This window comes from Somniosus microcephalus, chromosome 10 (assembly GCF_052327205.1).
Source record: "Somniosus microcephalus isolate GS21.2 chromosome 10, FLI_Smic_1.0, whole genome shotgun sequence".
Classification (NCBI taxonomy): Eukaryota; Metazoa; Chordata; class Chondrichthyes; order Squaliformes; family Somniosidae; genus Somniosus; species Somniosus microcephalus.
In genome coordinates, this window is record NC_140996.1 from 137,415,577 (window position 1) to 137,438,690 (window position 23,114).

General features: G+C 42.1%; 1 protein-coding gene across 3 annotated transcripts in view; it reads left to right on the forward strand.

Moving 5' to 3' along the window:
- Window positions 1-23,114, forward strand: part of rab30 (RAB30, member RAS oncogene family) — a 176,422-nt gene that overhangs the window by 125,618 nt on the left and 27,690 nt on the right. For all 3 annotated transcript variants that reach the window (XM_085998893.1, XM_085998891.1, XM_085998890.1), the window contains 2 exons: window positions 7,345-7,445; window positions 22,881-22,964. In XM_085998893.1, coding sequence (XP_085855019.1) covers window positions 7,353-7,445; window positions 22,881-22,964 — 177 coding nt within the window. In that variant the 5' untranslated portion in view covers window positions 7,345-7,352. The remainder of the gene's footprint in view (window positions 1-7,344; window positions 7,446-22,880; window positions 22,965-23,114) is intronic.

The following is a 23,114-nucleotide window of genomic DNA, read 5'->3' on the forward strand; positions in this document are numbered from 1 at the left end:
CTCTCCCCTTACTGCTAATGTGTCTGTAGAAAGATGATTCTTTTTTGATCTTGATCAAGTCAACAGTTATGGCAGGGAGACCTTTGCTTCAATTGCTGTTTCGAGTCCACCTGTAATTTTGTTTTGATTTGTATTACCTGCACATGAGTTATCCTTCACTTACTGTTCATACTTTTAACCCACTGTGCTCTTTTACCAAGTATTCACCCTGCTAATCCAGGGTTTCAAGTCCATTCCTTTATCTATCTCATGGTTCCCGGACAAATGTCGCATAGATAGTTCCCACTCCATAGGCCTTACTTAGTCCTCCTAAAGAGCAGGCACCAAAAAGTCCATATTAAAACAACTCCAAATCCTTCACATTGAATTTTCGGTGCATATTTAGTGGGATGCATTTTAATATTCCTAATTTCTATGTTGTTGTCCTGTATCAATGTAGGAGAAATTGAGGGTGCAACTTTGAATAAGTTTACTGTGATTTGGAATCTGTAGATAAGATGGTGAATTGATGGGTTTTACACTTTTTAACATAAAAACACTATTGGAAACTATTTGGTAATTTCAGATGTTCTGTACAAGATAGTTCATGCTGTAATTATGTAATTCTATGATTAAAATTATGTAATGAAAATAGAAACTATTTATAGTTGCTAGCAAGTTCTCTTCCTTCCTCTAGATGTTACTGACATTCTTGGAAGGGGATGGAGAGAGAGGGATGAGCTACTGGAGAAAACTGTCACAAGTTAGTCAGCAAGAGCAGAACTGCATCCAGAGTCAAATTCTCACTGGATTCCAGCCACACCATCGCAATGCAATGGGAGACAAAATTCTCCCTCAAGACATGATCAAACAGATAAATGTTAAAATCACTTGCGGCCCAAACTATCTTGTTGCATTTCTTCTGTTACAAGCATTTTTCCTAACTAAGGCCAGTTGCCTTCTTCATATCTAAATGTCTCAGATATATAAAAAATAATTATGTTTTGAAGATAGTAATGCAGTTTGGACTTTACATGATGTTGCTAATACCTTGATATAAGAACCCCTCTGTGACTGCCTGATAATGCACTCATATCTTGTACTTCTTTCTAATCCTCTCTTCTGTTCTCCTTACACTAGAGGTATGGTCTAACCACCAGCAGAATTATAATCTATTGCACTCCAACAGGGATACATTGGTGTGTCAAGTGGGCAGTAAGTTTACAGATTTCCAATTATAGGTTTCTTCCCTATGCAAAGGTTGTCTGCGTCTAAAAATATTCACACTATAAAAAGTAGTCGCATAAGCTTGAACGAACTGATTCAAAGCAGTAATTTTTCACAATTTTAGTAAGTCTTTCCTCCACAGTTCTGCTTATACATTTGAAATTGAATACTGGACTTCTACTTATTCTTAATCAATTTCCACCACTTGCTAAACTCTCACTGAGAAACATAGTGCTAAATCTCCACATAAATATGCCTGTTGCCCAGCAACATCAGTTGTGCTTTGTGGACCAGACACCCTGTCTGGAGACGGGGCTAAGTAGCTTGCATTTCTAAAACATGGCTTGTAATAACCGTTCAGTTTGTAGTCATGTGACTTTGCATGGAGCATGAGGTCTTTGTTGCTGATGAAAGAAACTGTGTCCCACTGGGTGTATTTCTGTATGCAATATAATATAGAGCTCATCTGGCTCAGCGGGCTTATTCAGTGAGTAGCTGAGCCATACAGATCACTAAGATCTCTGATTCAATAATACCTGCCCTATGGTGACTTCACTAATCTTATCTGGGATGCTAAAATTTGTCTCCGTGCTCTAGGTTAGGAAGGCGATAATGAGCCAAGGATCCTACTCTGCCGATCACGCTGCTTGAAATACACATGTGTGGACTCTGGGTGGGGACAGGATTGGGCTTGGCTCCAGTGATCAAATAGCCAACCAACACTTGCGGTCTGGGCTCACATCCAGCAAGGGGTGAATGCCTTTTTGAGCGGAGGGGGGATAAATATTTTACAGTGTATACAAAACTTCTAACACCCCTTGGTGTCAGTGTAATCGGTGAGTCATTTAAAAATGAAGCAGAATATTGATCAGCAATTCGCCAACACTTCCCTGAAGAAGATTGGCCTTTTTTCCATGGCCGACATAATGGGCTGATGATTGTATATAATGAAATAAATTGACCTGGGATTCCATCAAGGAGGTGATCTTAGTAGGATATAAAACTTGATATTCTACAGAAATGAAAATGGCATTTTTGAAGTTGTAAATTATTAGGCCAGATTGATAATTATCTTTAATGTAGAATTTTCTAGGTTTCTTACTGTTGGCCCTGTTGTATACAGTAAATGTTCTTCTCTTGACATGGATTATGAGTTGAAATGCAATCTTTAGGTCTATATGTATGACTGACTGACTGTCGGAGCTTGTTTGTGTAGTCAGTAAATTCATGTTGGGGAACTACATTGTGAGATGAGATGGATCATGATGTATGTGGAAAGCAAAAATGGATGTAGCAATGAGACAAAATTGAAAGGACATGAGTGAGAATTGAAGAACCCAGAATATCCAAAGGAGCTAAAAAGTAGCTGGCAAGAATTAGATGAAGAAGAAATGCAAAGTTTTGGGAAGAGATGACATTTGGGCTCCTGCAGGCAGATCGACTTGGGAAGAATGGCATTGTGGCCATAAATTGAGGAAGGGGAAAGCTGAAACAAAGGGCAAACCTGAGCTGTGCTCTGAATCGGGTGAGGCACAGGGGCTTCCCAGCACTTGGTTGTTTCAACAGGTATGTGCAGTAGTGGAAGAACACTACTATACCTCTAATTCATGCAGTATAATCTACAATAAAATAGTCCATTCTATTTAGAAAGCAAACCAATTGCTCGATTTCATGTTTACAACTTGACTCGGTGTTGTCTGTTTAGTGTAAGCAGAATAAAGAGCACATTGGATTGAATACAGCAGAATCCCTTGTTGCATTTAATGGTTTAGCAGTATTTTCTGGCTTTGGCCCAAAGCTGCATATTGAGACATGCTCACTAACTTCAAGTCATGGTTTTAGACAAATTTGTGTCAAGTGCAAGACCAAACTCAAGTGTAGTTTTAAAAAAAAAGTGCAGTGATTGCAAGAAATCGTTTTCATTTCACTTCTATTTTCTCTTTCACTGCCTGATCATTTACCATTCAAGCTTTATTAAAATATTTTCAAAATACAAGTAAAAGGATAGTTTGATTGAAAAAAATGACAAATTAATTATTCTCAATATTAATTCTGAAGAAATTACATTATCCATTGGATGTATCTGGCAATGTTAGTATGGTTTGTGGCAGCTGCAGCTAAGTTGGTAGCACTCTCGACACGAGTCAGAAGGTTGTGGGATCAAGTACCACTTCAGAGACTTGAGCACAAACATTTAGGCTGTCAGTCTAGTGCAATACTGAGTGAGTGCTACACTGTCGGAGGTGCTGTCTTTGTGATGAGACGGTGAATCGAGGCCCTGTCTGCGCTCTCAGGTGGGCGTAAAAGATCCCATAGCACAATTTTGAAGAAGACCAAGGGGGTTATCCCCGGTATCCTGGCCAATATTTATTCCTCAATCAGCATCACAAAAAACAGATTATAGGAAACTTTGGTTTATCCGGAGGTTAACTGTCCGGAATGCTCGAGCCACCGGCAAAAATCAGGAGCCGTTTCGTTAGGTTTTTTTTCTTTTCGTTGCTTTTTTTTCACCAGTCAGGCTCTGCAAGGTCTCGCTGAAGCTGTTGCTAAGCTACAGAGATGCTTGCAAGGCACGGCCGACTGTTTAGAAGCGGTTGCTAAGCAACAGGGTTTGTTGCCAGATACGGAGCTCAAAATCTCTATGTTTCAACATTAGCGCTGGTTTGTCCAGCAGTTTTGATGGGACGGCAACAGCTCGGTCCCGTCGGTGCTGGATAGCACAAAGTTTCCTGTATCTGGTCATTATCACACTGCTGTTTGTGAGAGTTTGCTTTGTGCAAATTGGCTGCTGCGTTTCCTACATTACAACAGTCACTACACTGCAAAAGTACTTCATTGCCTGTAAAGCGCTTTGGGATGTCCTGAGGTTGTGAAAGGCGCTATATAAATGCAAGCCTTTTTTTGATAATTTTGCTACCCTGTGACCATTTACTTTGGGCCATAATGGAAACCTACTACTAGATAATACACAAAAGCAACTTTTTAAAAAGTGTTTAATTTTAGCTTCTACCCACATTTTTCTCTGCCGCCTTTGAGGCCCTGAACTTTACTGCTTTTATGTCAAGTGGATAAGCATTTTTCTGTAAGTGACCAACAAAAAAGTTTACACCAAATACTTGCAGCTGGAAGTTTGAGACCTGGGAGGGGTGAAATTTGTCTTGGGCAAAATGGGCGATAGTGAAACACAGCCTGTTTTACACTCCTCCTGATCCCCCCCCCCCACCTCCTCGTGTTTTAGCAAGTCATTGTAGTCTGTGACCAGATTTTATTTTGGAGCAAATCTTCATTTTTGCAAAACTGCAATTTAGCAGTACAAAAGTGCTTGTCTTGACAGACGATACAGATTCGTGCACTTAGCATTGTTGAACCACTGTTTGAGCTGGAAATTATCCATTGACGAAGCTCCTGGTATGAGCCGTAGGCATCAAGTGGAGGTAAGGTACCTGTGGAATGGCAAATTGGAAGAAAGTTAACTGGATTCACTTAGTTTATCCAGTAATTAACTGAGCCACACAGACCAGGAAGGACCTGGGTTTAATCCCCATTCTTTACTGAGTTAGCAGATCTCAGCTGGGCTGGTGGAAAGGGTGCTGTAGTTGGATTCAGTGTCCCTGGGTTAAGGAGCAGTAAACCCACGAGGATTTTTGCTCCTGATCATTATCCAGCTGGAAGTGCATTTGCGTGGATGCTGGATGAAGACAGGATTAGGCTACTTTTAAGATGATCTCTGCAGTCAATTAACCAGTGAACACTCACTACCAAGCTTCACACATGACCACTCGGGTCAAGTACCATAGGGTAATTGGTATTCTTAAAACCATATCCCAACAAGGAGTTGGTGTCTTCTGGAATGGGTAAGGGTAAAGGGCAGCAGGGGAAACTTAGAGAAAATTGGCATGGGGTGGTGGGGTGGGTGTGGAGGAAAGCCTCCGGTTCATATTGGAAAAAGAACTGACATTTCTTCTAATGGCTCAATGAGTAAATGGGTAAATTTAGTGCATGGTATGGTGCTAAACCATATGGATCAGGAAGGATCCTGGTTCAATCCCTGGTATCTACATAGTTGTACTTGGCCAGCATGTCAAAGGGGTGCTACAGTGGACCTCTGTTTACCTGGCTAGAAAGAAAAACAAAATGGTGCCCCTTGAAGGAATTTGCAACCCTGATGGCACAGTTGGAGATGGAAATTTGACACGAGACCTGACTGGGAGAGGAAAGAAAATAGAAAATACGGGAGGGAAAAGGGAGAAGAACTTTACTGCCTGACCTTTTCTGTGAAGTACACCACTTTTGTGTATACAGGGAGCTCATGGAACTGGATTCCATCTGATTGACATAAAACCATGTACTGAGAGATCAACTTGTTTTTTGACCATTTTCTAATTGTTTCTCGTATTTCACAACTTTGAGTATTCTTTTAATAATTACTTACAAAAACTGGTAACATTTTGTTTCAATTTAACAATATAAATCCAGTCCCATTTTCACACATTGTGGTGTGTCAGTCATTCTATTCAGCTCAGTTTTCTTGTGCAGTGTTTTTAAGTAAAAATTGCCATTTAGGAAAATGACTTGGAAATACGCATAAGTTATTTAATATGCCATGATGTTTTGATTCTGCTCAATTTCTTCAATATTTTATATCTCGCTGTAATAGCATCTGATCTTGGATCAAAATTGTTATGAAATATTTTTCCTTTTCCGCATGAAGTTAACACTGGAATGCTGATGCACAGTCTGTTTTTGCTAGATTTAGACTACAGTCACTGATAATACATTGAAAAATCTAGTAATATTTGACAGTGAAAAATCTGAGGATTTAAAAAAAAAAGTGTTAAACTTTTAGAATCAACCTACTTTTGTGTTTTTCATTTAGATTTGATGAGACTTTATGAAATTCAGAATTAAGTATAGGATAGGGTGACCATAAGTCCCCGTTTTCCAGGGATGGTCCCCAGATGACGGACTGTGTCCCCAGAAGAGTCCCTGGTTCGGGAAACTCGTCCCTGAACATGCACCGGTTCAAATCGGGAGCCATGTGACCCTGAGCTGCCCTGTGGTAGGTCAATAAAGTGGGCGGGTCTGTGCAGTGGGGCAGGTTCCAATTGGTGCCAATCTCCTGTTTTTAACCAGTAGACGGGGTGGACTCACTGAGGGACTTTAAGTTATGCAGAGATTGCACTCTGTGGCTGCAGTACGCATGCTCCACCTCCCCCCCCCCCCCCCCCCCCCCCCCCCAACCGCCAAAACACAAAATCCCTGGATAGTCCTATGAAATTCGGTTGAAGAGAAATCGGCCCCGGAGCCAAAATGTGCGAGTAACTGGGGCCGCTGGTAACTGGACTAATGAGTGGCGGCTGGAGCTGGGCCGTGTGCATATCCTGGGAGCCGGATCAGAGGGTCTTTAGTGGCTTCAGTGAGTGAGTGGCGGGCTGTGAGATGGGGGAGGAGCCAGTGATTGCAGCTGGCATATGCTGTGAACAGCGGCCGCATTATTTGGGTGTAAAGCTCTGCCGCTGCTTTTTGCAGATTCAGTTTGCATCAAAATAACACAAAATTTTGCCTCGCTATGCTGTGCAACCTAAATTTTCCATCCTGGCTACTTTGTGTACCTGGATTCGGTTTAGAAAATATGGTCACCCTAGTATAGGAGAACTGGATTGTCTTTTTTTTCTCCTTTTTTGGATATGCCTGTCCCTTTTTTAAATTCTGTGCCATTTTATGTTAATGTATTACAAGCCAAATGTATGTTGAATGTTTAAATGTCTTAATCTAAATGTACACTCTCGGGAGCCGCAAGCCTACATTTCGTTGTACTGCACTTGTGCACTAACAATGACAATAAAATTTGATTTGATTTGATACCAGGCTTTTCCTGCTGCCATTGCCCAGATATCAGGGGATACTGGCAGAAACTACAGGCACAGCAGCAGGCACAAGTGGCTTTGAAATAGTTAGGCCCTTTTTTTAATACACTGTGATCTTATTCCAGCAACATAATTTATTACAGCTGGGAACTAGCGGAATTCGGTTTTTAGAATTATTAGTGTGATACTTTCCTTTCTCAAGTTAGGCAGCTTAAGATCACTTAAGACATTGGTTGACTTGTAATAAAAGCTTCTTGTCCTCCTTCTCTAGGTGTGTAAATGAGTATGGAAGATTATGATTACCTATTTAAAATCGTCTTGATTGGAAATGCTGGTGTAGGAAAGACCTGCTTAGTACGAAGATTTACTCAGGTAAGAAAGTGGGGGTGCTGAACGTTCAAAGTTCCAAATTGGGTTTATTATGGTAAAGGGTATGTGTGACACACATTTTACTGATCCTTTTCATTCTCCATACAGCCGAGCAAGACTGAAAAACTCTAAACTAAAATATAACATTAATTTTATATTTGCTCAAAATGCATTTCTGACTTATGCCATAAACATTGCCGCTGCAGCACCTGAAGAGGAAGGGACCATTTAACTGGCATAGAAGAGCTTCAGATATCTGTGTTTAGTTTTTCATTTAGGCCTTGGATTGGGCCGAGTAAGTAGTTGGGGCCGAGGGAGGGGGGCTCAGCACTTTGGCCTCCAGGAGTCTTTCCACCATTGCCCGGGGGACTACCACCCCCCTTCTGACAGTCCTTCAGGTTGATGGGATCAGCGACAGAAGGCAAGGGAATGGACTGGGTTGCCAGGCCCCCATCTCCCTGCCATCATTTGTGTGGCAAGGCAGGAGGACTAAAATATAGGTCAGGACAGGATAGCAGCCGTCAGCCTCCGCACCAGATTTTCCCACAGATTCTGCTGCTATCCTGCCTGATTTAGGTAAGATAGTGGAGGAAAATCTAGACCCTAGAGTTTAATCTTGGGATTCCACTAATTAATTTTTTTGCAAAATGGTTTACTTGTCACTTTTTTTTCCCTATATTTTATAATTACATCTAACATTATAGCAGTACATCTGCATTTTACTCATATTTTTAATGTAGAAGCAAGTCATCCTCGGTTCCAAGGGACTGCCTAAGAAGAAGAGGACATCTGCATATTCTCCTGTGCTATGAAAGTTTCCTATAACTGATCAATATTGGTATTACATCAGTTTGCATTTCATTGGTACAATGCAACGTGTGTTGGATTCTTTATACCCAGAGCATAGATAATTTACAGTACAGAAACAGGCCATGCGGTCCAACTGTTCTATGCCGGTGTTTATGCTCCATCTGAGCCTCCTCCCTGTTACTTTATCTAACCTTATCTGCATACCCTTCTATCCCTAACTCCCTCAATTTGGTCCCAAACCTACTATGATTCTTTTCAAACTTAATTTGTTTGTGGAAGCCAATCCAATATTTTGTCAAAATGAGTTATGACCATCTCCTTTTGCCTTGCACCATCATCTCTTTTGTCATTTAATCTCACCTGCCTTCCACCCTATCACAGACCTTCCCTTTTGTTCTTTCCTCCCCTCCCACCTTTTCCCTGCCTCCGTACTTGCTTAAAGAAATCTATGCTATTTACCTCAGCTACTCCATGTGGTAGCAAGTTCCACATTGTCACCACTCTCTAGATGTCCTGAATTGTTTATTGAATTTATTAATGAATATCTTGCATTTATGGCCTCTAGTTTTGGACTCTTCACAAGTGGAAACTGTTAAATCCATGAATCTTGATGTATGGTGTCCTTCAACAAATCGACAGAGACTGCAGAGGAACAATCAACAGGTGTTTACTGGATGAGGGTCACTCCAAAAACAAACAGTACAGATCCCTACTCAGAGTTTATATACAGGTGTGGTCACTCCTGGTACTTACAGTATACAGGAGCTGTAAAAAGTAGTTCTCCCCTTAAAGGTACATACACTACAATTCCTCCCCTTTTAGATTAACAGTACCATAACATTCATTTAACAATTAACACTTTTAACATGCAACATTAACTGAAAATAGTCCATTTATAAATTCAGTCTTTGGGGCGGCTTCCTGATCCTTTCTGGATAGCGCCTTTCCTGAGTGTCTTGCTCTTGGTGCGGAGGCGATTCTGGCCCCCTGTCGTCGGTTGGTTCATCAGCTTCCGATGCTACTGTTTCTGGGGTAGATGCTACCTGTATGTCGGATTCATCACCAGGTACGCGAGACATGGGGTTGACTCGTTCCTGTGACTCTAGGATCTGGTCGACATGGCGTCTCACAATGTTCTCCCCAACATCCACTGTGTACATTAGTGGCCCCTGCCGTGTGCATATTGTTCCTGGTTGCCATTTCTCTGTTCGGCAGTCGCGGGCCAAGACTGGTTGCCCTACATTGAAGCTCCTTGTTGGCTTCTCATTGATGTGCTGGAATTGCTTATTCTCAACATCTCTTCGTACATTTGGTCTGAGCAAATCCAGACAAGATCTCAACCTTCGGTTAAAGAACATCATGGCCGGGGTCTGGTTGGTGACTGCATGTGTCGCATTTCTGTAGGCTAACAGGAAATTGTCCACCTTATGCTGCAGTGGAATGTCGTCATCGCACATGGCCCTTACTGCCTTTTTAAAGGTTTGTACGAACCTCTCAGCTAATCCATTTGTGGCCGGATGATACGGGGCGGATGTGTAATGCCTTACCCCATTCCTTTTCATAAATCTCCGAAACTCTTCGGACACAAACTGTGGTCCGTTATCGGAGCAAATCTGCTCTGGCAAGCCGTTCCTGGCAAATATGGTCCGTAGGACTGCAATCGTTTTCTCCGTGGTGGTGGAAGACATTTTGATCACCTCAGGCCATTTCGAGTGCGCATCCACGGCTATTAAGAACATTGAGTCCATGAATGGACCAGCAAAATCAATATGCACCCGTTGCCATGGAGAGGAGGGCCACTCCCATGGGTGTAGAGGGGCATGTGGTGGTGCATTTTGGACCTTCTGGCATCCTGAGCAGCTCTTTGTCAGGTCCTCGATTTGCTGATCGATCCCCGGCCACCACACATAAGCCCTAGCAAGGCTTTTCATTTTCACCCCTCCCAGATGGCCTTCGTGAAGCTCATTGAGCACTCTCTCCCTTAACTTGGGTGGAATTACCACTCTGGATCCACACATCAAGGTCCCCTGGCATACTGACAGCTGTTCTCTTCTGGATGAGAATGCTGGCAACAGTGAGTCGCCATGTGTTGGCCATCCCTTCACCGTCAAATCATATACCCGAGACAGTGTTGGGTCATTTCGGGTCTCCTCTATATCCGCGTTAGTTACTGGCAAGCGTTCAATTATAGTCGAATAAAATATTTCGACAGGGTCCACTGCTCGTGCTTCCTCCGCAGTAGGCAGTGGCAGGCGTGATAGCCCATCAGCGTTTCCATGCTGTTTCGTGCCCTTATACTCTATTTCATATTGGTTCATCCCTAGAAAAAGGGACCATCTTTGTAGCCGTTGCGCAGTCATCACCGGAATGCCCTTCTTTGGATTAAAGATGGAGACAAGTGGTTGGTGGTCAGTCAGCAAGGTGAACTTCTGCCCGTGCAGATAGTGGTTGAACTTTTTCACTCCCCACACTAGGCTGAGGGCCTCCCTGTCAATCTGGGCGTAGTTACGCTCGGCTGAGGTTAATGACCGAGACGCAAAGGCTACTGGCCTCTCCGAGCCGTCCGGGAATTTGTGCGACAGCACAGCTCCAATACCATAGGGTGATGCATCACACACCAACCGAATTGGTAGTGCTGGGTTGAAATGAGCCAACACCTCTTTTTGATGTGATCAATTCTTTGCACTTCTGGAAAGCTCGTTTACATTCGTCATTCCGCTTCCATGGTACCCCCGTTTGCAGTAGGGTGTTCAGTGGGTGTAGTACGGTAGACAAATTCGGCAAGAACTTATGGTAGTAGTTCACCAGCCCGAGGAACGACCTCAGTTGTGACACATTTTCCGGTGTTGGAGACTTGACTACTGCCTCAATCTTTTCAGGGGACTTATGTAACCCCTCTTCATCAATAACGTGGCCACAATACGAGATCTGCTTCTGGAAAAACTCGCATTTGTGGCGATTAGCTCGGAGCCCATATTCCTTCAATCTAGTGAGCACCTGCTCCAGGTTGGCGAGGTGATCGCTGTCATTTTCGCCCGTGACCAGGATGTCGTCCAAATAACACTGGGTCCCTGGAATCCCTTGCAGGACTTGACCCATTGCCCTTTGCCAAATAGCCGGAGCTGATGCTACCCCGAACACCAGCCGGTTGTATTGGTAGAGACCTTTATGAGTGTTGATCGTGAGGTACTGTTTCGAGGTTTCTTCTACCTCCATTTGCAGGTACGCCTGGGCCAGATCAATCTTAGTGAAGCGTTTTCCTCCAGATAGCGAGGCGAAAATATCTTCAATCCACGGAAGCGGATATTGTACCGTGTGAAGGACTGGGTTCACTGTCACCTTAAAGTCCCCACAGATGCGAACCTTCTTTGGTTCCCCAGGCGTATTACTCAACGACCTCTTCATTACAGGAACGATGGGTGTAGCCCACTCGCTCCAGTCCACTTTGGACAGTACTCCAGAACGTTCCGAACCTTCCAGCTCTGCTTCGACGGCTGGGCGGATCGCATAAGGCACCGGTCTGGCCTTAAAAAAAAAAAAACAAAAAAAAAACAACTTTGGCCTTGCATTTTCCTCTATTTTGATCGTCGCTGTTATGCCTTTTAGTGTTCCGAGTCCCTCCTGGAACACTTCTTGTGCGTCAGTTAACATTTTTGACAGTCGTCCAGGTGTGACGTCGTCATCCTTTTTGGCATCTACAGTCAGTGCTTGTATGGAATGCCAATCTAGCTGTATCTTCCGGATCCATTCACGTTCTAGTAGTGGTGGTCCTCCATCTGGCAATACGTATAGGTCCATTTTTGGTGTTTCCTTGCCGTTATATATAACGTTCACCCTTATTTTTCCTTTGGGGTAGACTTTTTTACCGTGTACGTCTTCAAGACAATCTCTGTATCTCTCAAGGGTATATGTGAGAATAGTCGCTTGTAGTCCCTTCGGTTTATGACTGTTAGGGCTGATCCTGTGTCCAATTCCATTTTCACTTGGACTCCGTCTCTCTTGAGCGTGACCCAGATAGTTTGGTGATCCTCCATTTTGATTACATTATGTAGTTTCAGACAACCCAGCTCCTTTCTTCCGGAGTCTGTATCACTTTTCTGTTCGTCTGAACTACTCTCCGTCACCTTATGTACCTTCTTGTACTTCTCCTGTGGAGATTTCTTGCTGCTGGTTTTCTTTCCCGACCTGCAGACACTTGCTATGTGTCCTACTTTTCCACACTGTCTGCACACTTGGTCCTTGAACCAACAATCCTTATGGTCGTGTGTTGTTCTGCCACAGCGATAACACTTCACTGCTCCATATGACATTTCATTTGTGCCATATTCTTGCGGTCTCCGTTGTATCTCTGCAGCGCCCCGTGCGGCTGCTTCGTGTGATACTGCCATGCTGAAAGCCTTGTCCAGCGTAAGATCCTTTTCTGATAGAAGCCGTTTCTGGGTTCCTTCACTTTGAAGCCCACACACAAACTTGTCCCTTAAAGTATCTGCTAGTCCCGTTCCAAACTGGCAGTGTTTCGATAGCTTGCGCAGTTCCGTTAAATACTCAGCATTACTTTCGTCTTTATGCTGGTTCCTTCTGTGAAATTTAAATGTTTCTGCTATCAGCAGCAGTGTGGGGTTTAAGTGGTCCTGTAGCATTGCCACTATGCTTTCAAAATCCTTTTCCACTGGCTTCTCGGGTTACTAGGTTTCACAGTAAGTCATACGTTTTTGCACCCATGGAATTCAACAATACCAGTGCTTTCCTGGCATCTGGCACTTCATTCGCCTTGCAGTACACTTCTATGCGTTCTACATATGTCGCCCAATCTTCGACTTAATTGTCGAACGCTGTGACACTGCCACTCTCCGGCATCCCTGGGTGTGGTTAGACTGGCTAAAAATGGCGTCTCCCGCGCTCTCCCTTCTCCGCTGTGGCTCAAAAATGGCGTCTCCCGCGCTCTCCCTTCTTCTCCACTGCGGCTCAAATGGCGTCTCCCGCGCTTTCCTTTCTTCCCCCGCGGACGCTGCTCAGCCCTTGAACACCGGCCGCGCTCTGCGTGTTTTCCTGCGCGCCTCTCTCGTTGACGCCGCTCGGTCTTCAACCCCGGCTGCGCCCTGTGCGCTTTACCCTCTCTCTTACCCCGTCGACGCAGCTCGGCCTTCCCCTGTGCCGTCAGTCGGCTCCAGCCGCCGCCGTCCGGGAAGGGTCCGCGCCGCACCTGCTGCCAGCCCGTCTCGCTGGAGTCTCCACCGGATGGTCGACGCCCGTGCCCCTGGAATCGGCCGCCTTCTGCAGAGTTGCAGGTAGGTTCGAATCAACTCGTCGCCAATGTTAAATCCGTGAATCTTGATGTATGGTGTCCTTCAACAAATAGACAGAGACTGCAGAGGAACAATCAACAGGTGTTTACTGGATGAGGGTCACTCCAAAAACTAACAGTACAGATCCCTACTCAGGGTTTATATATAGGTGTGGTCACTACCGCTACTACAGTATACAGGAGCTGTAAAAAGTAGTTCTCCCCTTAAAGGTACATACACTACAGAAACATCTTCTGTACATCTACCCTATCAAACCCCTTTGTAATTGTAAAAGACCTCTATTAGGTGACCCCCTCAGCCTTCTCTTTTTCTAGGAGAAAAAGCCCCAACCTAATTGAGTCTTTCCTGATAGTTATAACCTCTCAGTTCTGGTATCATCCTTGTAAATCTTTTTTGCACCTTTGCCACCGTCTCTATCCTTTTTGTAATATGGAGACCAGAACTTTGCACAGTACTCTGTGTGGTCTAACCAAGCAGCTATACAAGTTTACCATAACTTCCCTTCTCTTCAATTCTATTCCTCCTAGAAATGAACCCCAGTGCTTTGTTTGCATTTTTTAAATGACCTTGTTAATTTGCGTACTTGCATTGCTACATTAATGTGTTTCTGTACCCCTAGGTCCTTTATCCCCTACCCCATTTAGATTCTTATTTCCCAAGGGGTATGCAGCCTCCTTATTCCTCCTGCCAAAATGCATCACCTCACACTTGCCTGTATTAAAATTAATTTGCAAGCACCTTCCTCATGGGAGGATTCAAGTAGGGTTTTATGCTAGATTGTGGGTATTTCTAGCCCACTACAAAATGGATGTGGTTGATGCCTACAAAATACTTTTGTGGCTTTTTTGGTATTAGAAAATGCTGATTAATTGTCCTTGTGTTGAGTCCACCACTCTATTCCTTGTGTAGATCAGATCAGTGCAAATTTATAGTATGTGTATGTTTCCCATTGCCTTTGAGGTATTAACACATGCATCACATTGGGGGTGTGTCTCTTCTGGAACCAGTACAATTTATCGGTAGTAGGGATTCCCAAGAATTTATCTGGGGACAGGAGGACATTGGGTATTTTACAGGAGGACCTGGAGGCATTGACTTTTGGCTTATCTTTTCAAATTATCCAACATAGCAGATTTAGTTTATATGATAGATGTACCCAGCTACTTCACAGTTCTTTCCTAATTGTAGGAACTACTGGGAAGTATGTGAAAATGAGTGGGGCTGCAGGACTTGTGATAGATAGAAGTGTTGTTTTCTGAAAGGTTTGGATGGCTGTCACTGAGGTTTGATGACGAGCACAAATGACATGGGATAGTGGTCAACCGTATCTTGTGTCCCTATGGCATTTGAGTGTGGGGAAGCCATGCCACATAAGTACCTGCTGATGCTGGCGGACACGAGCATTCTGGTGAGAACAATGGTCACAACGCATACAAATGCAAAATACTGCCTATGCTAGAAATCTGAAATAAAAACAGTAAATGCTGGAAATATTCAGCAGGTCAGACAGCACGTGTGGAGAGAGAAAGAGTTAACGTTTCAGGTCGATGACCTTTTCGTCAGAACTGGAAAGTTAGAGATGTAACTGGTTTTAAGCAAGTACGGAGGCAGGGAAAAGGTGGGAGAGGAGGAAAGAACAAAAGGGAAGGTCTGTGATAGGATGCAAGGCAGGTGAGATTAAATGACAAAAGGGATGATGGTGCAAGGCAAAAGGAGATGGTCATAACTCATTTTGACAAAATATTGGATTGGCTTCCACAAACAAATTAAGTTTGAAAAGAATCATATTAGGTTTGGGACCAAATTGTTAGTGAAAGGCCCATATGTTACTGAATTGCGTAATAATTTAAAGTGTTAAATTATTTTGTGGGGGATACATTATTGGATCTTTGCCTTTCTTTTGGATATTGCTGGGTTTCACCATACATCTGTGAAAGAGTCTATGCAAAAGTTCTAGGTTACCAGCATTGGCAATTTTTGTTCCTTTTGAAAAAAAATCATTCTTGGGATGTAGGTGACATTGGCAAGGCAGTACCTATTGCCCACCCATAATCGCCCTGGCGGCATTAAGAGCCAACCACATAATGTGGGACTGGAATCACGTGTAGGGCAGACCAAGTAGGGTGGCAACTGGCAAGTTCCCTTCTGTGAATGACATTGGTGAACCAGTTGGGGTTTTAATGGTAATTTGTGGGCTGTCACCAGAAAATAAATGGATGTAATTGATTTCCATTTGATAACTTGCTCGTGGAGGGATTTGATCTCCGCTGCTGAAAGCAGGGAATAATGGTAAAATGTTAAAAAATTAAAGGCTTTTTATGAATGCTTCGTGCATTCAGATAACAAGATAGATGAATTAGTGGCACAGAGATAAATGGCTTTGATCTAATGGCCATTACAGAGACATGGTTGCAAGGTGACCAAGGTTGGGAACCAAATATTCCAGGGTGCTAGATGTTTCAAAAAGGTAGGCAGAATGGAAGGTGGGGGTGGGGTTAGCCCTGATAACAAAGGATGGCACAAGCACAATAGTGAGAGAGGATCTTGGCTCGGAAGATCAGGAAGTAGAATCAGTATGGGTGGAGATAAGAAACAACAAGGGGCAGAAAACACTGGTGGGAGTAGTTTATAGGTCCCCAAACAGTAGCAATACCATTGGACAAAGTATTAATCAACAAATAACAGGAGCTTATAACAAAGGTAATACAATAATCATGGGGGACTTTAATTTTCTTAGACAGGGCAAATCAAATTGGCAAAGGTAGTCTGGAGGACGAGTTCATGGAATGCATTCGAGACAGTTTCCTAGAACAATATGTCATGGAACAAACCAGGGAAGAGGCTATTTTAGATCTTGTATTGTGTAATGAGACAGGGTTAATTAGTAATCTCATAGCAAAGGATCCTCTGGGGAAGAGTGATCATAATATAAAGTTTTACATTGAGTTTGAGAGTAAAATACTTCAGTTGGAAACGAGAATCTTAAACTTAAATAAAGCCAATTATATAGGTATGAGGGGCAAGTTAGCTAAGGTAGATTGGGAAATTAGATTAAAAGGCATGACGGTAGATAAGCAGTGGCAAACTTTTAAAGAACTATTCCAAAATTCTCAACAAATATACATTCCATTGAGAAATAAAAACTCCGTGGGAAAAGTGATCCATCCGTGGCTAACTAAAGAAGTATTGGATTAAAAGAAGAGGCTTATAAAAATGTTGCAAAGAATAGTAGTAAGCCTGAGGATTGGGGGAGCTTTAGAAACCAGCAAAGGATGACCAAAAAATTGATGATAAGGGAGAAAATAGAATGAGAGTAAACTAGCAAGAAATATAAAAACAGATTGTAAGAGCTTCTACAAGTATGTAAAAAGGAAGAGAGTAGCAAAAGTAAGTGATGGTCCCTTAGAGGCTGAGACAGGTGAAGTTATAATGGGGAATAAGGAAATGGCAGAGACTTTAAACAAATATTTTGTATATGTCTTCACAGTAGAAGACACAAAAAGTACCAAAAATAGTGGGGAACCAAGGGGCTAATAAGAGTGAGGAACTTAAAGTAATTGATATCAGGAGAGAAAAAGTACTTGAGAAACTAATGAGACTAAAAGCTGACAAATCCCCTGGACCTGATGGCCTACATTCTAGGGTTCTAAAAGAGATGGCTGCAGAGATAGTGGATGCATTGGCTGTGATCTTCCAAAATTCCCTAGATTCTAGAACGGTCCCAGCAGATTGGAAGGTAGCAAATGTACCCCCACTATTCAAGAAAGGAGGGAGAGAGAAAACGGGGAACTACAGGCCAGTTAGCCTGACATCAGTCGTCCGGAAAATGCTGGAATCCATTATTAAGGAAGTGGTAACAGGGCACTTAGAAAATCATATGATTAGGCAGAGTCAGCATGGTTTTGTGAAAGGGAAATCATGTTTGATAAATTTATTGGGGTTTTTTGAAGATGTAACTAGCAGGGTAGATAAAGGGGAACCAGTGGATGTAGTATATTTGGATTTCCAAAAGCATTCGATAAGGTGCCACGTAAAAGGTTGCTATGGGGTTGGGGGTAATATATTAGCATGGATAGAGGATTAGTTAATGGACAGAAAACAGAGAGTAGGGATAAACAGGCCATTTTCCAGTTGGTAGGCTGTAACTAGTGGCGTGCTGTAAGGATCAATGCTTGGGCCTCGGCTATTTACAATCTATATTAATGACTTGGATACATTGCACTCAGTCCCTTCATCTAAATTTGCTGACGATACAAAGCTAGGTGGAAAGGAAGCTATGAAGAGGACACAAAGAGCCTGCAAAGGGATATAGACAGGTTAAGTGAGTGGGCAATTAGGTGGCAGATGGAGTATACTGTGAGGAAATGTTGGCGTTCGGGGAGATTTAGGTGTCCTCATGCAGGAAACAAAGTTAGAGTATAAGAGTAAGGAAGTCTTGCTACAATTGTACAGGGCTTTGGTGAGACCACACCTGGAGTACTGTGCACAGTTTTGGTCTCCTTATCTTAGAAAAGACATACATGCCTTACAGGTGGTGCATCAAAGGTTCACTTGATTTGATCCCTGGGATGAGAGTTGTCCTATGAATAGAGATTGAGTAGATTGGGCCTCGACTCTCGAGTTTAGAAAAATGAGAGGTGATCTCATTGAAACATACAAGGTTCTGAGGTGTTTGACAGGATAGATGCTATGGGGTTGTTTCCCCTGGCTGGAGAATCTAGACCTAGGGGACATAGTCTCAGGATAAGGGTTTGGCCATTTAACTGAGATGAGGAGGAATTTCTTCACTCAGAGGGTTGTGCATCTTTGGAATTCTCTGCCCCAGAGGGCTGTGAATGCTGAGTCTTTGAGTATATTCAAGGCTGAGATGTAGATTTTTGGACTCTAGGGGAATCGAGGGATATGGGGATCGGGTGGGAAAGTGTTGAGGTGAAAGATCAGCCATGATCTTATTGAATGGCGGAGCAGGCGCGAAGGGCCGTATCTCCTGCTCCTAATTCTTATGTTCTGCTGTACTCTTATATGGTGGCTTGCTTTGTATCTCTCTCTCTCTCTCTCTCTCTCTCTCTCACACTTTTTCTCTCGCTTTCATATGAGAGGTATCAGACTTTGTAGCATTAGGCAATTATGCATCACTGGAGTCGATCTGTGTTTGCTGTCAGGAGAGTGTTCTATTGCTCCTGGATAAACTTGAGCTCCTGTAGGTCATGAGGGATTTAGCTAGCTTGCAGAGGTAGCCCATTGCACTGATTTTCCTTCTCTATTGGCTTTCAGAGCAGCACTTTTTTTATTGTACTGCTTTTATATTAGTGTTCCAGATTCTTTCCTTTCCCTAACTAACGGTTTGGCAAGTAACCTGCTCCAAGGCCCCTCCAAATAGTATTATTGAGCCATTCACTAAAGTGTATGAGAGTACACAGGGTAGTAACTTGTTGTCTGGGTTTTTGTTTTCTATTTTCTCTTTTCCCCCCCTGTAGGTATCTACCTCTCCTCCACCTGACATCTCCTGTGGTATTACTGAGTTTGGAAACTTATTCTGAAGGGAATTGCAGGGTGAACCTATCCCACAGTGCATTGGAGAACTCGCATTCTAATTTTTATTTTTAGCTGCTGTCTTTATTGTTTTTCCCTCTTGGTTTCCATTTTATATTTCTATTAGTTTTTCCTTTGCATCACTTGTTATCCCTCCGAATATAAAATTTAGCTCCTCTCTAGCTTATTCTTTCATAATATGCAATGTAACATTAAAAGATACTTCATTGGAGTGTTTTAGGAATATGCAATTTCTTCCCCTCCCAAACTAGGTTGCAAAATATCATGACGGTGTAAGCTGCTTATAGCTGATATTGTGCAGAATTGATTTGTCAAATTGTCTGGTCATTGTAACCTGGATAAATTGGGTCTGGCAGATTGTAGATGTAATAAATCAAGACTGAAAGTACATGGCATATGGTGCGAAAGATCTAATAATGGAGGATTGAAGGGTCAAGTTGGGTCAAGAAGGACTGGAGAATAGTCAATGATGAGGTACCATAAACAATGGTATATTTGGACAAACCAGTGAATCTTATTAAAACGTTTGGTTTGGACATGTGTGGCTGTCCAGTTTACTTCATTATCCGCATAAATTATAGGAACAGGAATAGGCCATTTAGACCCTTGAGCCTGTTCCGCCATTCAGCTTGAGCATGGTTGATCTGTACCTCAAATTAATTTACCTGCCATTGTTCCATGTCCCTTAATATCCTTACCTAACAAAAATCTATTTCTCAGTTTTGACATTTTCAATTGACCTAGCCTCAACATCTTTTTTGAGAGAGAGTTCCAGATTTCCACAATTTCACAACCCTTTGTGTGACGAACTGCTTCCTGACATCACTCCTGAACGGCCTAGCTCTAATTTTAAGGTTATGCCCCCTTGGTCTCGACTCTCCTGTCAGAGGAAATAGTTTCTCTCTCTCTACCCTATCAAATTTTTCAGTCGTCTTAAACACCTAAATTAGATCATCCCTCGATCTTCTGTACTCGAGGGAATACAAGCCTAGTGCATGCTACCTGCCCTCGTAATTTAACCCTTTTAGCCCTTGGTATCATTCTGGTGAATCTGCACTGCACCCCCTCCAAGGCCAATATATCCTTCCTGAGTAACAACAGAAAATGCTGGAAAAACTCAGCAGGCCAGGCAACATCCGTGGAGAGAAAATAGTCAACATTTCGGGTCAAACCCTTTGTCAAGACAAACCCAGTCTTGACAAAGGGTTTGACCCGAAACTTTGACTCTATTTTCCCTCCACGGATGTTGCCTGGCCGGCTGAGTTTTTCCAGCATTTTCTGTTGTTATTTCGGATTTCCAACATCCACAGTATTTTGCTATCATATCCTTCCTGAGGTCTGGTGCCTAGAACTGAACACAGTATCCAGATGCTGTATAAGCAAAGCTTTATGCAACTGCAGCATAACCTCCACCCCTTTTGTATTCCAGCCCCCTTGTGATAAAGGCTAACATTCCATTAGCCTTTTAAATTATTTTTGTACCTGTCCACTAGTTTTTAGTGATTTCTGCACATAGTGCCTCAAGTCTCTCTGCTCCTCCACAGTTCCTAGCTTCTTGCCATTTAGAAAATATTCTGATCTATCTTTCTTAGACCAAAGTGGATGACCTCACACTTCCCCACATGAAACTCCATCTGCCTCAGTTTTGCCCATTCACCTTAATCTATCAATTTGCAACCTTTGCTCCCATCTACACTACTTGCTGTGCCACCTAACTTAGTGTTGTCAGCAAACCTGGATTTATGGCTCTCTCTTCCTTCATCGAAGTCATTGATAAGTATAGTGAAAAGCTGAGGCCCCAGTAAAGATCCCTGGGGGACACCACTGGCCACATCCTGCCAATTGAAGTACATACCCATTATCTGTACTCTCTCTCTCCTAACCATGTCAATAGCTTGTCTCCATACGCTCTAATTTTTGTTAACAGTTGCTTGTGTGGGACCTCATCGAATGTCTTCTGGAAGTCTATATAAATAACATTCATAGATACTCCCATATCTACCATGTTCGTAACCTCCTCAAAAAATTCAATTAAGTTATTTACACATGACTTAATCGATCAGTTCATAGTTGTCCAAGTGCTCAATCACTCTGTCCTTAATAACAAATTCTAGTAATTTCCCCACAACAGACATTAGACTAATGGGTCCCAATAAGTCGAATCCACAGTATTTGGATTTCAGTTATAACATCTGCAGTGCTGGTGCTTATTCAATGTTAGGGGACACAAAAAATCTGATATTAAAGAGAAAAGGGGGAATGAAGAAATATAGTTGCTGTTACCAGGAAAGCAGAGGAAAAGATCAGAAAATGATCAGAATTAAATAGGAGCCTTGAATAAATGTGCATGTTTATACTGGAACTTGGGGAGAATTGATCATGCCAATATCTGTTCAGTCTGAGTGCTATATATATATTTAAACTGTAATGTCCTGAATTGTTGACCATGTTAACAGGATTTACTTTTTCACAGCATAACTTTCCTGCACCAAATGCTGGCAAATCCAAGACCATGTATTTGCTTAATTAAGAAAAATGTATCCCCATTGCACTATGCAGGTGCGGTTAGGTGCATAAAGGCAGAGTAATTGTGCAGATATGCTACATTTATCTTTCCCTCTTTAGCAACTCATGTTGTGGATATGCTTGTATTTAAACAGCAGATACATATTAGTTCTTGCAAATAAAACAACAAAAAGATGTAAGGAAAGCAGAACATCTTGGCAACTGTGAACAACCAGGAATATCGGTCCCATTAAAACGTTCATTTTTATACCGATGTAATCATCCCTTTTCAGAGAAGCTGATGTGATGTAGGTCAGGGATTTGCAGTGTCTTTGCTTCTTGCTGTTGTTTTCAATGAGATTGGACTGTTTACAGACAAACTGGGTTTTGTTTTTCTCCAATTTTCCTTTAGATTTTTCTCTCTTTATTATTTAATAAGATTAAGGAGATCTTTAAGATCTTTAATCATCAGGGGAACTCCTCGCTCTTTTTGCAATGCTAACTTGTAAATACAAATGCTGATGCTAGATGCAAAGAGTTAGTGTGTTACTGATATCAAACCCCTTTATAAGAAGTTCTATACACCCCTATAAAATGGGTTGCAAGGTGAGCACCATGCTTTCCGTGTAGCTTTTACCTATATATGGAATCTTGTCATTAGTTGCACTGCAGTTCCAGCTGACTGGCTGTCAAATTAAAATGCTAATTAATTTTAATCTCCAACAGGTGCATATGAAACCATAGGGTAGAAATTACTGTTGTCGATGTTATCATACAAACACACAACCTGCTTGTGTCATTCCTTTCTCTGCTATTTTAATGCAGGTGTTAACCTATTTAAAATAAACAGGTTAATGCCTCCAGTAAGGTAGGGATAAATTTAGTACAAGTGTGTTAGATATTTATACTATTGCATCGCCAACAAAAATTTCTGGTCTTGTATATTCCTAAAGAATGTTGGTTTTATTATTTTCAGCTGTTTTGTTTTAGTAATGTTTTTAACTCTGGAATTGATAGCCTACCTGTTGCCTTATTGTAAATTTAGTTTTCTCCAATGTTATGTTATTCTGCTTTCAATATTTTTCCCTTTTATAAGAAGGGTAACTTGTATAGGTACAGGATGTAAATTGAATATCTGGATGCAGGTTTAATCTCTACCCTATGCATCTACTAATTGCTGGTGTTTATTCTAGGATTGTACTTATCACAGTGTATACAAAATGAATAAATTAGTACAAACTGAGATGTCCTTCTACTGTTGCAGGGTTTGTTTCCACCAGGTCAAGGAGCCACTATTGGAGTTGATTTTATGATTAAAACCGTTGATATAAATGGAGAAAAAGTGAAGGTACTGTATTACTAAATGTCAACATCCATATAATTTGTAACAAATCTATAAGTTTAAAAACAAAAACACAAAATGTAACACTATATGCAAATTTTATATGGTAGCATTGCATAATTTTACATGTGACTATTTGGATACAGTTCATTAGTA